The sequence below is a fragment of the Ammospiza nelsoni genome, chromosome 2 (genome assembly GCF_027579445.1).
Source record: "Ammospiza nelsoni isolate bAmmNel1 chromosome 2, bAmmNel1.pri, whole genome shotgun sequence".
NCBI classification, from domain to species: Eukaryota; Metazoa; Chordata; class Aves; order Passeriformes; family Passerellidae; genus Ammospiza; species Ammospiza nelsoni.
Window position 1 is genome coordinate 60,012,593 of NC_080634.1, and position 17,262 is coordinate 60,029,854.

The 17,262-nt window shown below is 43.3% G+C and overlaps 1 protein-coding gene across 1 annotated transcript; it reads right to left on the reverse strand.

The window, feature by feature from the left end:
- Window positions 1-3,325: 3,325 nt before the first annotated feature.
- RGCC (regulator of cell cycle) lies at window positions 3,326-16,941 on the reverse strand. The gene is made up of 5 exons (XM_059466107.1): window positions 16,836-16,941; window positions 16,487-16,663; window positions 7,305-7,412; window positions 5,700-5,762; window positions 3,326-4,066 (listed from the first exon to the last, which is right to left on the reverse strand). Exons 1-5 carry the CDS (start codon window positions 16,870-16,872, stop codon window positions 4,059-4,061), a joined length of 393 nt encoding a protein of 130 aa, XP_059322090.1. The 5' UTR covers window positions 16,873-16,941; the 3' UTR covers window positions 3,326-4,058.
- Window positions 16,942-17,262: the final 321 nt, after the last annotated feature.

Here is a 17,262-nt window from a genome sequence, read left to right on the forward strand (position 1 = left end):
TGTAAAGACTGACCTATTTTAATCACACAGGTCAGTCTACAGCATTTGACTGATAGCTCTTTTAACCTCTAAGAAAGGAAAGAACCTTGAAAAGATCTGGTTTACAAATCTGATTTTCAGTTTAGAATCCAAGCTGATGAGATGTAGCAGCCAGGATCATCTTACATTATTGTAAAGTTATCTAAGAGCTAGAGCTGTTGGCCAGCCTGCAAAAAAATCAGTAATGTAGCAAGTAACATAGAAAACAGGAGATTTCCCCATTGAGAATATGGATTTCGTGCTGTCAGTATGCAGAGCTGGATTCAGTTCAAGAACTGCTGCAGCCATATTGGCTTTGCTTCCAAACATTGCAACTTCCAAAATTTTCTCTCCAACAGTCTAGCAGATGTCAGGTCTAGCACCTTCAGATGAATTAACTCTCCCAGGATGGGCTCCAGGGGTGCAAATACCACTCATATGGGTCAGCTGGGTACACCTGAGCCATCTGAGATGAGCTCCAGAGGAGACCATGCAGGCTGGACCTTTCCCACTGGTGAACTCCTAATGTTTCCCAAAAGGCAGAAACTTCCTGTGCTGGTTTTCTTTGCAAGCATCCGCTACTGAAACCAAGGCTTAAATGAACCTGTGAAGCTCTGAGCATGGATCCTCCTGCCCTCTTTGACCCTTCAGATTAGGCAATGCTGCTGGAAATCAGTTCCACATCCAGCATGTACCAAAAATCCCACAAGAGTAACAAAGAAGGGGAGAAGGCACCAGCACAAGGGCCATGGGAGCAGCAGGGGCTGAGCCCTTCCCTTATAACCAAATTCCATCACTGCCAGTGCAACTGTTTTCCTTCCTCCTAAAAGCTCACCTAGCCAGAAAATTCCAGTCAGTGCATCAGTAGAGGCTGCAGATGCCCACACAACCCAGGAAAAACATAAATCCCTCCTTTGTCTGGTCCCTCTCCCTTACTAAGGTTGCCAAGCATTGGGTGTTACCGGGTACCAGCTGGCACCAAGGACACACAGAGTCAACAGCAAGCCTAAGATAAGATACATTAGCTCAAGCCTTGCTGATGGAGAGTTAAACTAATCCATTTAACCTTGAATTTTCAGTAGGTAAAGAGCACATGTGCAATTGTTTCACCTCACCTTCCACAGGTTAAGCTGTGGTGACATCTGCTTAGTCTAAGCTGCTCATTTCCATTTCTGGGTGCATGGGGCTGGCACAACAGCGCTGAGACTCTTCTGAATTCAAATTCAGCACTGCAGCATGAGAGGGAGGTCAAAACAAGGACTAAAAATTCAGCCAGGCCCATAAGGACAGTGCAGTCTCCAGCAATGCTCATTGGGAATAAAGCATGACAGAACTTTTTTCCAGCAATTCATTTTTCAGTGCCATATGTAATCAGATGATGAACTTAAGTCATAAGCATCCTCCTGTGAAATGACATCTACATCAGTGCCTTCCTTCTGACACATTGAAAATTGAACATAAACTGGCAGGAATTCAGACAAACAGCTCCACAGAAGATACTCCCAGATCTGCAGCTGATGATCTCCAGATCTACTGTATAAGCAAGAAGTCTCCACCTGTTCATGCATAAACAAGATTAAAAAACCCAAGCAGATGGTGACTTAATCCCCAACTCCATCACCACTGACGTTAGACAAAATGAGGAGCACGCCTCGCTAAAACCTTTGCTTAAACTGGAAAAACCTTCAAAACTTGGTGTCTGTGAGGACAAAGTATTGCCATTCTAAAACACAGCACTGATGGGGTGATTTCAGCCTATAAAGGGAGACAGCTGACTTTAAATACTGATTATAGGCACAGAGTATTCAGCAGGACCAAGCAGCAACAGAAAGTGCACAAGTGGGAAGCTCGTGCCTCAAACAACCCAACCTGAGGAGCAAAGAGCTGTCCATGTCCCACCACATTGGGATCACTTGGAGTGGCCACCCCCTTGTTCAGACCACCAACCAGCATTAAAATATAGAAAAACAGCCAGAACTGCTGCTGCTATTCCAGCAGGTTTAAAAACATGCCTTATGCTAAGGATGCTTCTTAAAAGGGAAGCAGAAACTTGTCCCTGCTGTCCTGGTTCCCCTTCCCTCAGCTCCTGCTCAAGGCACAGCTAACAGGAGTCCTACACCAGCCAAAGGAACCCCTTCACATCTGGGGCTGGGGAGGAGGGCCAGACACCCATCACAAAAAGGAATAATTGCTCCTGTATGATTACAGCATAGCAGCAGTGAATTCTGCATTGCCAATTATGGGGTTCCTGTGGTGCAGGAGCCTCTGGGAAGGTCCCAGAGCAAGGAGAAGGACATCACTGCCTCAAACCTGAATCATAACTATTTCCTTCACAGATCTGAAAGTTAACCTGCCGCAAGCACAAAGCTTGACCCTCCTAAATCATTTTACTCCTTTTCTATTCTATGGGACAATTTACCAACAGAATCTGCAGTAGGAAATGCTGAAAGCAAAGTTTCCTCTTGAGGAGCACACTCCATCACACACTGCTCCACTTCACATTGCCCTCCTGCCTGAAAGAAGGAAAGAACCCACAGAGCAACCTCAAGACTCTTTCAGACTGATAAAATGTACCCAGTTCAGAAATTTTTTTCCTTACTAATGAATAAAACTGGGGATGGGCAGGGGCAAGAAATCATATGGTGTTCATTAAAACCAAATGTTTTGGTCAATTTTTAGGAAATCTAAAATCCAGGGAGATGGATCTACCCCATTCTTATGATGTTCCTATAAGGAAATACACAGCAGGTTTTCCCCAAGCTGCAGATCCAGGTCCAAATCTGTCCTTTAAGGTCCCCCAAGCAGGTAGCTGTGTCACAGGTACTCACACACCCCAAGATAACACATCAGAGCAGGCACAAAAAATGAACCATTCAAGCAAGTGTTCACTGGACAGCTTTGGTCAAAATTAGGCAGGAGTTCAGCCCAGCCCAGCCCCAGCCCACTTGGCAGGACAGCCAGGGGAGCAGAGCTCAGACAGCAGAGGCAGCTGTAATGCCTGCAGCAGCTGCAGGAGAGCTCACATAATGACATTCCCAGTGCCTAATGCACATGGAAATAATCAGGTTCCTTGTAAAAGCACAGGTTCACCTTCCCTCTTTCAGCACCACAGTGATGGCCAGGAAGTCTTTTCCGAGTGGTTGAGTGTTCCAGACCCAAGGGCCTGGTGTCAGAAACACCCAGACACCAGCATTGTCCCAGTGGTAAGGAACTCCACACCTCTAACCTGATGGGCCTAAATGTCTGACCTTCCAAAGAGCCAGTGCTTCATGTCAAATGGTCTGAGAGTTTAAAATCAGCCTTTACATAGGGTTTAGAATATGTATTATTGTTCAAATGTCTACTAAGTCAGAGTTATTTCATTTGTATTAACACAAATCCGAAGTAACAGTTTGACCCAATTTATTATTTTTCTGCTTGTATTAATTTTACATAGCACAAAGTTCTTATTTAAGCAACCACATTCAGCTAGCACAACAAATTTTACCTAATGGAAATAGGTGAAATTTCTAATGCTAGTTGAAATTGACAGGAAATATACCATTATCAAGATATTTTAAAGCATGTTGTTCTCAGTAAGAGTTGAATTTGTGCTTCTATTTCAGAGTTTACATGTTCATAGGAAGCTTACAGACATCTGGATTTCAGTTCAGGATTTATTTGCATACAAAAATATATTATAATGGAGAAAAGCATTAAAGTCTTCAACTATATAAAATTACAAATATATTTGCATAAAAGCAACTTTAAATTAAAATAATTCAAGCTATATTTTAAAGCAAAATACAGCTCTAACATTTAAGTTATTCCATCTGCTGCAAAAAAAAAAAAAACAAAAAAAAACCAAAAAACACCCAAAAAACCCAAACCCCAAAACCAATGTTCAATGTTGCCAGTTAAATACTTGTAGGAGTTCACAAAGGTTATGTTCAGAGGGTATCTTGAGCAAAGTTATCACACAATGGCAGCAGTTCTCACTGACTGATGTCACTTATCCTTCAGAGGGCACCCACTTGCAAACACAATGCTGAAAATTCGTGTCACATACCTGAAAATACAGAACAAGAAAGATCACTAAGCTCTCTATTAAATAAGATTGCATGTTGTTGTCATATCAGACACTTGCCTATGCCCAGCTTGCTGGACTGCCTGACAAGCCAAACTATGTCTTTTTTTTAAGTTAACATGAAAGCTGAAATGCTGGTGTGCTAAAGAGACAAGGCAAGTACTGTTCTAACAAGTGCATTAGGCTTGAAAAGGTATCTGCACAAAGTTTGTGTAACCTCAAGCATATACAGACAACTCCTCAAAAATGTGGTGATAAATACCAGATGGAAGTTGGACTTCTTCCTCACTGTACAAATGAAACTCTGCTGAGATCACTGGAGATTTGTCTAGTTGGGATTAAAAAAAAATAAAATCACACCAAAAAAAAAAAGAGCACAAAACCACAGAGCAGGTGCTAGTTCCTGCCTTCACCTTTGATGTACTTTGCAAGGGAAAAATAAAACCTTGGCAGCCCTTTTAGAGCTGCAACATGGCTGTGCAAGATAGCAATGCAAATATTTGCCGGTTTGGGATACACAAACCTTCCAAAACTTGGACTTTTTTCAGAAGAGTGGTCAATTAAATTTCAGTAGTAAAGATAGAGTCAGTTCAAGCTCACATCCATGACAGAAGACAGGAAACTAAAAAATGTATTTTAAGTATGAGAAGTGAAACCAGGATTAAGATACAAGCAAGACAGCAGAGAAGCAGGAACTCATAAGGGCAGCTGTCTGGAATTAAGTCCATATCTTCAAGAAATACAGGGAAGGGAAAACACCTAATGGGCACAGAAAACTCTCAGTTCATAGTTTGAGAGGGCTTTGTTTATGCTGTAATTTAGGTCTAGCCCTACAATTTGTTGGTTTGGGCTCTATAGCCTAGTCCCACATAAAAAAAACCCAACCTGAAACACAAAAGAAATGGCATGATGTCCACAACATAAGAAGCAAAGAAGAGGAAGAAGCAAAAGGAATAGGCAAAAAGGAATAGGCAGAGTACATGGCTGGCAACAGTTGGCCTGTTTTTTGGTTGTTTTTCTTTAAAAATCATAATGAAGAATTCATTACTGTAGCTGAAAGATACAATTTCTAGATAGTGGCAGAAAAAGTGATCCAAGTTCCATTCCTGGTAAAAACAAGCACAAATAGGATTTTGACATTAAGTCAACAGATACAGATATCTGCTCCTTCATTCTTTCATAAAGCAAAGTCTAGAACAACAAGATTGTTCCTCACCTAAGGACACTCCTCCAGTTACTTAGCTTTATAATGAAGAAATAGATCACCAGTTTTTAAACTGAGATTTGAGTATTTAAGAAACTGATATTCATTTATCCATCCATGGTCAAGGAGGGGGAATTGCTGCTGACTCAGAGGTGAGACCAGGGGTTCATTGAGCTCAGCCTTTGTCACACAGGATAAACTGCACACCTTGAACATTCAGGCAAAGTCTGAATTGAGTCTGTTTTACCTTCTCATCCAGATAATGATCCACAGGACTAGCAAACTAAAAGGAAGTGACATTATATAAAATATTTCTATTTTTCCCTTCCCTCTCTCTCTATACTTTGGCTTTCAGCACTCTTTGTAACAAGTTCTAAGTGAGATGCAAGCAACTAATAAAAACCTACTTACTTGCTAGTGTTCTGTCAAGATCAGCAATGAAGTCCTCCAGCTCTTTTGTGTCTCCAAGCTTTGCTGCAAAACAAGGGTCAACACTGATTAGACATTACATGTCTCTCTGGCTAGAAGAAACACTAGAAACACACAAGCCTCCAAATAATTTTCAGGGGCAGCAAAGTTGCTGCAGATCATCATCAGCAAAGTTCAGTAGAGCTGCTGCAATGTCCAAAAGCACTTAGAGAACATGGGACACTGAGCTGAAGTTCTAGCTTTCATAGTTTTGTACTTGACAGAAGCAACACAAAGCAATATTTTATGCTGTCTCCTTAAAAAGAAGGGGCTGCAGTGAAGAATAAAAGATACACATCAGCTAACCCATGTCTTTGCTACTGTGGCCATCTTTCCTGTTTCATCTCTTCAGATGCTGCATGCATGGCCCTAATCAACCCCCATGAGCTCCCAGCCCGACTCAAATCTCACCCTCTAAAATCATGTCAGTATCACAGGTTTGCTGCGCTGCCAGATCCTTTCATCTTGGTCCATACACTATAAATGTGGAACCAAACATCCACCAAATTTTCCGCTCCTGGCAACACCACTGGTTCCATTCAATCTAGTTTTAGTGCAAGTTGCTTCCTTATCTCATGTCTGTGATCTTTTCCAAGCCAGTTCCAACTCTCTTCTCATCAGGAAGAGCATCTTGTCCTTTAGTGTAATTCTTCACCAAATATTTCCTGACAGTTCAGCTGAGCTCTTTTTTTGCTACTTCACAGAAACTGTTACTCATTACTTCTCCCCGGTGTCCCACTAATTGAAAAGAAAGCATTTAACTTGGTTTTTTTGTGATTGTGGAAGAGATATAAAAGTGGAAGAGATACAAAAGTGTGAAAGGCTATTGAGCATGCACCTGAGTATAGTGGTTGTAACAAAAGCACCATGTAGTACAAATGTCTGAGTGCTTGCTTATTGACGTGTCTGCTCCAGAGTTAATCCAAGCTAACCCAAATGAAGCAGTGTCCTGGGAAATCAGCTGCAAGACAGAAGCCTCTTTCAACAGCATGGCTTCAAAGGAGGAAGGAGTTGCTAACACATGGTTTGTATAAGCCCTGTGTAAGGTCTGTATGTATCTGATCAATTGTGTTAACTTAAGTGGCAGCATGTGGCTTCAGAGGAGTCCCTCTAGCCCTCCATCCAGGCTAAGCATTTTATAGAGAAATGGGATACTTAAGCCACTCAGTTGCATCAGTAAGAAAGTAACACAAGTTAATAATTAATCCTTATCAGCCAGAAAACTACAGTTTTTTTAGTTCAGTGTTTCAAAACCAAAAGACTTACTAGGCCACCTGCAAAGTGCAGATACAGAATGCTATTGCCATTTATAATCAAGACAACAATACTTGGATCTGTAGTGTGCTCAACAGTAATCCTTAGTCTTGTTGTCATTAAAAAAAAAAGCCAAACCCAAAACCCACCAAAAAGACCAACCTACCAAGAAAAAGAATCACCAAAATGAAAAAAAAAAAAAAAAACCATGCAAGCATGTGAATCCTGGCTCCCAGCAAGGAGCCCATATAATTGAGGAGTAGGAAGAAATGCCAACAGCTTAAATTAAGATACCTTTACAAGGAGTCACTGAAGGGGATGGCAAGCTTGGAGTAGATGCAGTTGAAGAGTTGAGCTTCTCATCACTGAGACTGAAACTATTTCTGTAGAGGGAATCTGCACCTGTAAAAAACAACATTATAAAGTAAATTTGACACCTTCTGAAGTTTGCAACATAACTGAAACCCAAAATGCAGCCTTTCCTATACAGACTTCAAAGTCTGCAGAACTCAAATTTAAGCAGAGAAGTGAATAAATAAACCCTTTATTGTGTGAAGGCTACTGCTCCCTCTCCTACTGTTAAAGAGAAAGCAGGCCTAGGCTTAATCCTCACCCCCAGTAAGGAAAGTGTCAGCTTCCCCTTCCCCTGAAGTCAGCACCATTTGAAAAATTAAACAGAATTTACAATTATCCCATATCAGCAAAATTATATCTATTAGGACCTGCCTAATTCACAATATTCTGGGAAATTCTCTTACCTAAATTTTTCAAAAGTTACAAAAAATCCCTGAATAAAAAGCTCCAGAACAAGGACAACAAGAATAAAGAAGATATTTAGGGCTGTCCTTTATTCCCAAAGCAAGCACACCCCTTTCTCCATACATTACTCTGCTGTTTTAGGTATGGCATTTTAAATTCCTTTTTTCTGTGGCTCTCTGGAGTTCAAGAAGCAGCACACTGGTACACTAGATATCCTGCAATCTTATTTTAAGTGAACTTCCAAAGAAAGCCTCATATGCCCTGGAAAGGCACAGAAAAGGCCCCCAATACCATTTTGATGTTCTTGTATATTAGAGGAGGCCTTAAGCTCGAAAAGCATTAAAAAGTATCTTTAAGTTCAGTGGTAACTCTAATATTAGTCCTGGCTCCACTGGAAGGAGGCTCTGTCATCCTGCAAGAGACTCTAAAACTGCTGGTCCTGCAGTTTCAAGCCAGTGACCTGAAAACTGTGCTTCTACAAAAAGACACCACTGAGATACAAACATGGCCAGGGTCTCCATTTTCTTGGCACATTGCCTGGGACATCAATGCTTGTCTTAGTATATGGGAGGGCGACTACCACGGCTTGCCATGAGGCAGCAATCCTGCTCCCTGCAGCACACACAGCCCCTGTTGTCCCTGGAGCCACAGCCTGGGAGGGGCTGCACTGCAGCACCAAGCCCACTGCAGAGAGCCCATCGCACTTCCTTGGATGCCTCCACATTTGCTGTGCCAGGAGAGCACTGCCTTAGCTAAGTAAGGGTGTCTGGGTGAATTGGCAAAATGGGCAGGCCCACAGCTTGCCTTGCCAAGATCTGCACCTCTACTGAACATCTGGATGTCTCCAGACAGCAGACACTGAGACCATCCCCTCGCAGACCTGGGCCTCAAGTTCAGCTGTCTCTGGGAAGAAGAGTGTGTGTCCCCAGCCACCTCCTCTGGCCTGCTGTCCTGTCCAGCACAAAAGCAGCTTCCACAGGAGCACACAGGCACAGTGACAAGGCAGACCAGACAACTGCACCTACAAAGCCTCTCAGATCTTCCCTCAGCCATAAAAGTTCACTTGTTCATTTTTTGCCAGCTTCCAAGCTCACCCCTTTTACAATACACACCAAAAAGACTTGGGAGAAAAGCTTCAACCTGGAATACTTTCCTCTTTCCCATGTGTTTTGGCCCACCACTGGGCTGTATTTTCAGTTTCCTCTGCCATCATCTCAGATCTTGTCCTGGCAAACACACATGGCCCTCAGCACCACAAAATGTGAGCAATGACATGACTGACATCTCTCACCTGGGGCTATTGCCACCTGCTCAGCCACCACTTGGTATTTCTTGTTTGTAGGCATGGGAATAGAGTTTGATGGCTTCTTCAAACTACCCCCTAATTGCAATTCCTTTATCTCCACTATTAAGAAGTGCTGTTCTCTCTAAACTTCAACACATCAAAACCAAGCTATTGGAACCAACTGGATTCCAACCAATTGGAATTTCAAATGCAAGAAAGACTTCACAAATGCAATGCAGAAATTAGATCATTTTACGTAGAAAAATGGGGGGGAAAGATAAGCCATTTTAAAAGTAGTGCCTAAAAACAGAAAAAAAATTAAAAATAACCTAAGGATGAAAGAAATTTGGTAGTGCTTTGCAATGATGTGTGCCACTAGTGCTGTACTACACCCCATGAACACTGTGCATTAGCTGACACTTTCTCTCTATTAAAGGTATGGCAGATTTCCTCTGAAATCAGTTTACAGAACAACTGCCTACCGAGGATACATTTTTCAGCCAAGATGCAAACCCCAGTGACTAAGAAACACAGAATGGAAAACACTAGCTGTTCAGGACAAAACCCCAAGTAACTTGTAATAGCTGACACAAACAGTGCTGTAGCCAAGACTGTAATTCACTGAAATACTGATAGAACAGACCAAAGATAAAACACTTTTCAGCCTATTTATTTGAAAAGAGGAGAACAAGAATTTCCAAATTAATTAATATTTTAAAGGTTTTATGGCTCATTGAATTAATAAAAAAATACAGAGAACTGTGGTTATAAATCTGAGTATACTTTTAATGTGAACTTTCTGATTCTAACATCCAGACACCAAATGTAGCAAGGCTGGGTTGGCATCAGAAAATGTAATTTCATACTGGCTTCCACAAACATTATGCTGGGAAATATTTACAACTGGACAAGGATAAAATTGACAAAACTGTTGCTTTAAATCTCTGAATGTTTTTCTCCCAGTTTCAAAAGGTGAAATGTTTTCACATAACAATGTTATCTTCTGATGGGTCGTAATAGTTTCAGGAAAATATCAACATTTATCTTTCTCAAAGCAAAAATATACTTTAGCAAGTGACTGTGGCTTATTCATGCCACCAAGCATCAGAAATTCTAGTGATGTAAGGAGGAATGCACTGACTCCACCAGCAAGGTCACCATCACTGCTGAAAACAATGTAAAAATATTTATGACAAGCAGCACAGAAAAATATCCTCTTTGGCAAAGGGTGGCTGTAGGGCAGAAAGCTCTGGGAAAAGGACACTTCAGTCCTTGCTCTCTACGAGCTGCCAAAGCCAAGATTTGCTCATTCACCTCCAATAATGGCCCTTGGAAGAGTTCCACTGCCAGACAAATACAACATCCTCTGCAACCCAATAAGCAGGGGCTGATGCCAGGGATCTCATTGCTGCTGTCCTTCCTCACCCAGCTCCCTCTCTCCCACCACAAGTTTGTTATTCATTACCTGTTTTCTACTTTGTACATTGATTCTAGTGCCTGTGCTTATATTTAAGAGCCTTTAAATCTGAGAGTTTTGTCAGTGAGTCGATTTGCATCAGTCAGGCTACACTGCAAAATTAGGGGGTAGGAATAAATACGGGTGGATTTTACTTTGGCAAAGTAATCTGTAGTTAGTATAACTCTACTGCTCCAGTGAATGGTTAAACCACAAAATAAACCATGGCAACACCATGTAAATATAGAAATGGCCCCATGAAATGAGCAATAGAAAAGCTCTCGGCAGTAATGGACTGAAGGAGAAAAACCTCAAACTTCTCATTTCAAAACAGACAGACAATGGAAAAATTCAGCTGTGTAGCTTCTTTAGTATCATGCTCTTTCTAGTACCATGGCTCAATTTTGAAGAGCGCTGGAGCTGGTAACATTTTTACTGCAGTTTTCAATGGGGAAAGTTTTAGGGGAAAAAGTTAAAGCACATCCATAAAGCTTTCAGAGAAAAGCTTCACAAGTCCACTCAAGTGTCTACAAATCATGAATTCATTATGAAACAGTAACTCAGCACTTAATGAGCAGACTGCACAAATAATTCCTAACAGAACATAGCCTATTTGCTAAAAATCAGAAAAAAAACCTGGAAATTGTAATGTCACCAGCAGAAGTGAGAAATATTCATGATACAAAAAGCCTGTTTCAAAATGTGTATGTTTCAGCCCCCAAGGACAGTGTTTATTTTTATCGTCATCAGTTACACTTGGCTGCATTGTTTATTTTTGTGGGGATTTTGCCTAGCTAAAAAACATCTGTTCCAATACTGACTAAAAAATGACACCTTTTCTCTATTGACACATCTCAGCATCATCATTTAAAGGATTTCAAATCACATAGCTATACAAAAGTGATCTAGGAAGTCTGAAATCCAGATGCACAAGCATGTTTTCTCATTATATACAAAGCTTACCTTCCCACTTCCCTCCATGCTTACCAGCTATGAGGCAGTTCCCAACTCCAGCCCCCCTTTTACTAATCTTCCTTTCTAATGAGTAACAGTAGTGGGTATGCTGAAGTGACAAGAACAGGAAATCTTATGAAAACTGCATTTCTCAGCACACTGAAATACCTGTAGATAAGGCTACGCACCTGAAACTTCCAATTTTTCTTCCCCTTGAGCATATCACTAATGTAATAAAAGTTTATTTCTCAGATCATTTAATAAAAGGGACTTTCTCCAGAAGAGAAAGTGTTCACTTTTTTCATTAGAAGCATTTTATTGTCCTCTTGTTTGAGACAAGCCATAGGAAGTTCACAGACACAATCTACCTCCTTTTCATGTTACAAGACTGGCATTTGCTGCAGAGACCAAAGGCTCATCTACTTCACATCCTGTTTCTCACAGCAGATGCCTGCAGAGGAGCTTCAGAGAGGTGCAGCCACACAGAAGAGAGCTGCAGGATGAGCTCTCCCAAGTTGTCCCAATGCAGGTACCACTCTCATTCCTGAGACACCAGTGGCACTAGCCCAAGCAGTCCCCAATGGCCCCATCCCTCCTGCTGGGATTTTATCACGTTGGTTTTGAGTATGAGAACTTTTAGTATCAATAATACCTTAAGGCAATATCGTTAACTGTTCATGAAAGAAATAACACCTCATTTCTTTGAAGCATGCTGATTTAATTTGACTTCCTCATACTGGTGAGGTAGCAGTCACTTTCCTAGTGTCTCTTAGGATTCTCCAGAAGACTGTCTTGTCCCCACCCCAAACATCTCTTTTTTGCCAGACAGTGCCAGACTATTTATTTGGAAAATATTTTACATCTTCAATCATTTCTGTTGACTTTTTCTTTGCCTTTTTTATGGTCACATTACAAGACTGACAATGCAAACAGGTTTTTCAGGGTGAGTGCTGCAGTTCTAACAGGGGCTGATACCTCATCTCTGGATGGCCTGGGCATTAGCAGGAGCACGTGGAGACATCCACAGCCACATCCATGGAAACACAAGTACTGGCACTGCACCAGGCACTGAGTATTAAGAAATCCTGCTCAACCCTTGCACTTACTTGACTTTAAAATCAAAAAATTAAGAGTTCTAGATGCACTCAGGATTTCTTTCTTGTGTTTGAAAGCCATGAGGCATTGCTCATTTATTTACCCCTAAAAAATAACTACAAAGAAACACTGCTGGCTGTATGAGCACAACAATTGAACTGATGAATTTATCTTGCAATGCTCCTAACAGAGAGGCAGGAAGCTGAACCTGCCTCAAGAAAACGTGGAGCTACAAGTGTCAAACATTTCTGAGATTATGATGTAGCTTTTCAGTGTTATTGCAACTTTGGCCCAAGAAACACTAAACCACTTTGCTTCTCAACCTCTCAAAGTCCAACTTCCATTCATTATCCTAAGTCTAAACTTGGAAGGCTGTCCTGACACTGCCATAAACTGTACAGGCACTGACTGGGCATGCATTTTACACAGACTAGCTGCACTCTTCACAAGCTTATTCTGACACAAGAAGACAATGCTATCTGTAAGTTCATTAACACAGCTGCAGCTACACGAGAGCCTTCTGCCAGCACAGCACTCTCTAGCACAAATCCTCCTTTATCACAGCCCAGATATGCTGTGAATAGCAAAGAGTCACAAAGTAGTCCTCAGCTTAAAAGCTCCAGCACGATTAATAACCTAAAGAACGAAGCTGCTGGGCTCCAGCTTGTTTGAATACATCAACTTGAAACATAACTGGTACTCACAGTCCAGAAGCTCTGGAATGCTGGAGTAACTCAGCAGTTCATCATGATTTCCAGCTCTGGCCCACTCAGCTGTGGTGGTTAATGTAATACTCGTGGGCAGAGATCATCACACACAGCTGCACTCGGAGCCTCTCTGTTACTGCAGGGTCTAGAGTCCGCTCTGCTACGTACAAGGCTTAGACACAGCCAAGCCAGACCTGTCCAAAGAGCGTTTGGTCAAAAGACAGGACAAGATATGGGAGAACAAAGTACTGATAGCACCCATTTTTCATACAGAGTCTTCAAAATCCTACTTTTTCTCAAGAGCCAGAAATGTGTAATATAAGAATTTAAAGTAGCATTTTTGTAGCTAGATCTCTTGGGAGATTTTAAGGATAAGAGAATATTTTCAGGATTAACTGCATTGACAGAGATCTTCTGTAAACTTTTCTGTTAAATTGAATGGGCTCATGCCCATGACAGAAACCCCAGGAGAGGAAAGGCTTCCCTGTCCCAACTAAAGAATACTGTTCAAGTCGGACCACTTGACATCTGTTAGTAGCTGCTCATGGAACTGAATTTAAGGCTGATTCAGGAGCACTGAAACAAACAGTTGCAATAGTTTACAGTTCCATCCCTGAGTGGAAAGATATCACTGCAGGAGTGGCCAAAAGATACATATCTTCAGCCACACCACATCAGTTAGGAGGATTAGATCAAACAGCAACAACAGGTAGCACTAAAACACAATAGTCTGAACTGTTCTACACACACATGATAAAGTGTGCTTGAAATAGTCTTGGCACTGGATAACAAGATTTTGCAAAGAGGTAAAGAATCTTCATTAACAAGATGATCAAACTACCTGCAGATAATATGGTTTTTAAAGATTCATGTTATCAGAACTTACTCTTTCAGCCCAGGTACCCCTTGATTCTGCAGTGGTATTTTAACCTAATCCTTATCACAGTAAGGGCAAGGGCATGAATTCAGCACTATACTGGCTAACACTAAATTTCAGAAATCAAAGGGAAAATAAACTCAAGAAATACTTGAGTTTGAACTGAAAGAACCTGGGTAAGTAGGCAACTCCCTGCATTTATTCTTAAAATAGATGTAGGGTGTGTAGCTGGATTACATCAGACACTAGAGCCTGTTTTATAAAAGGAGCTCTTCATAAACCCACAGTTCCTCTCCAATCCTACCAAAACTTCAAAATAAAAAGTTGACTGCACTGAATGACTCCTTTAGGAAAAAGTGTTTTACCAGGCCTTTCCTGAGCAGAGCTAGCTGGTTTTGTTTCTTCTTCCTTGAACATATCCTCATAAACTCTGGTGCACTCTCCTGGTCCCCCACATGCCAATGTCCAGAAGGAAATTATTCCAACCTCTCCAGAGCCACCTTTCACACCATGCATCACTCAGGCATGGGACAGGAATTAAAAGCCTGACAAGTTCCTCATACAAGATCTTTGAGGACTTCATATAGAGCCATCAAACCCAGTCTATCCTACTAACTCCACTACTTCCAGCCTAAATCCATGTGGATTTACCTCACAGATTTTTATTTTCCAGATCTTCCTGACAATCTGATCTGCCTGTTTGCATGAGCATGCTGTTTTCTCACCAGGCCTTTTGCCCTGCCATCTTCCTCCAAGTATCCTTCTTGTCAATTCTAGCAGAGCAGTTTTAAGCAGTTTTCAAGATTTAAGTTTTTTGAACCATAGCAGATAGCTATCTGTAGTTAGCATTTCTCCATACAAGAAGTTCTAGATACAGGGTTGGGGTTTTTATAATTCCCAACAGTAAATTATTTCACTCTATCATTACAAGTGTCTCAATTGTGAGACAAAATAAGTGTATGTGAGAGGTTAACATATCACAACAAAGACTGCACAAGAAACATAAGCACTAGGGCAGCCAGTTTGACTCAGTAAAGGCAGATTTCACCTTACACACCCTTGGCCATACCAAAGAAAAATGTTCTGTCTAAATTGGGCACACAGTTCAAAATCCTCCTTGGAGGCAGAGAGATTCTAAAGAGTTTTACGCTCACTACATTATGAAACAGAAAAATAGCATCTTGATCCATGTATTTCCATAGGAAAACCCAAAGGCAGTGCTAGGTAGGGTATCCAAGTTCAGGGCAGGTAAAACAATACCTGTCAACAAAATGAATTCCATCCATGGTGATGAAATAAAGGGCTCTGATAATCTGGAGGCTCTCTGCTCTCACAGCTCAAGTGCTAGGGAGATAGCATTAGTGTTTAAGCACTAAATCAACAGAATGGCACCTTGAGTCCATAACTGATAAGGAGGCAGAACAGAAATTAGAGGAGCAGTCTTATTATAAATAGCCTCAAAACAAGTAAATTTCATCAAGCTTCCCATATAGTTAGGAACTTAGCAAAAAAAAAAAAAAAAAAAAAAAAAAAACAAAACCACCAAACAAACAAACAAAAAAAAACCCCACCAAAAAAAAAAAAAACAACCAAGCACAAAACCCAAATCAACAAAACTGGTTATATTTTGCATTTAGCAGGACTTATTTTTGAGAAAGTTACCTACTGTTCTCAAAGAGAACAGCAGCTTCCAGCCTCACTATCTGGAAAAGGAAAGATATTTTCTCTCCCTGATTAGTAAAGCCAGTAAGAGGGATTGAACTTTTTTCCACGTTAACCAGAAAAAGCTTAATTCCAATGCTACATTTTCTTGCTCCAAGTAGCTTTCTTCCCTTCCTGTTGCATGTCCTGCACACACCATTCACATACATCTAGTGTACTTGGGCACAAGGTAGCTTAAAATCAGGGCCTCTGGAACAGTGATAACACTGTTGCCCATCCACATGGATGGACGGATGGATGAGCATTCTTATAGAGGGAAATCTGGGCGAGTTTCCAGCGGCTGTGGGAAGCACATTTTGGTTCTCTCTGTGCAGATGATGCTGGTTACCGAACACAGCGGGCAGTCCCGGCGAGCCCCAGGGACATCTCTCACTGCAGCTGCCGCCGGGACGTGCCGGTGCCCGCAGCCCGACCTTCTCCCAGAGAGCTCCTCAGGCTCCGCTCCAGCCACCCTCCCCTCCGTCCCACAGCAGCGATAGAACCAGCGGGGCCAGGCTGTGCATCCCTGCGCGTCCAGCCCAGAACGGGACCGGGAAGGAGCTGCTTTCATAGAAACAGCCGCGTCCCTGCCCCGCTCAGAGAGGGCGACCTGCTGGTCCGGACGGACCGACGGACACTCACTCTCGGAGTCGCTGAGGCCGCTGCCGTCGCTGACGCTGGCGCTGCTCCGCCGCTTCATGCGCTCCAGGTGCTCGCCGTAGAAGAAGCGGCGCCGGCCGGCGGGGCAGGAGAACTCGGCCAGCACCGCGTCGAACTCGCCCAGCGCCTCCGCCAGGTCCCCGCCGTCCTCCCCCGGCCCTGCCGGGCAGTGACAGCGGCGTCAGCACCGGACCGGCCCGACCCTGACCCGCCCGCGCCACCACCCCGGCGGAGGGAAAGGAGGGAAGGGGGCGAAGGCAAGAAGGGGGAAGAAGGGGGAGAAAGAAAGAAGGGGGAGAAAGAAAGAAGGAGTCCCGCCCGCCGCTCCCACCTGGCCCCGCCGGGCGCTGGGCTGCCGGAGGCTTCATGGCTGCTGCGGCGGCGGGCGGAGATGCCCCGGCGGAGATGCCCCGGCGCCGCTGCCGCCTCCCGCCGCCAGCGTGAGCGCCCGGCGCTGCCGCTGCTGCCCCGCTTATAGCGCGGCGGGGCGGGCCGGGCCGGGCCGGGCGGGGCGGGGCGGGGCGGCGGCGGGGGCGGCCCCGGGCGGTGCAGGTGAACCCGGCCGGCTGTCCCGGAGCCGCAGTCCCGCCAGCAGCGGCAAGTGTCGCCCGTGGCCGCCCGGCCCCCAGCGGGATCGCTGCTCCCTCGGGAGGATCGCGCCGCGCTAAGGCCGGCCCCGGCCGTGGGCTGCGCAGGGAGCGAACAGCGGGAGTCAGAGCGGCTGCAAGGACGGACTGCCACGGGAACGCAGGACTGGG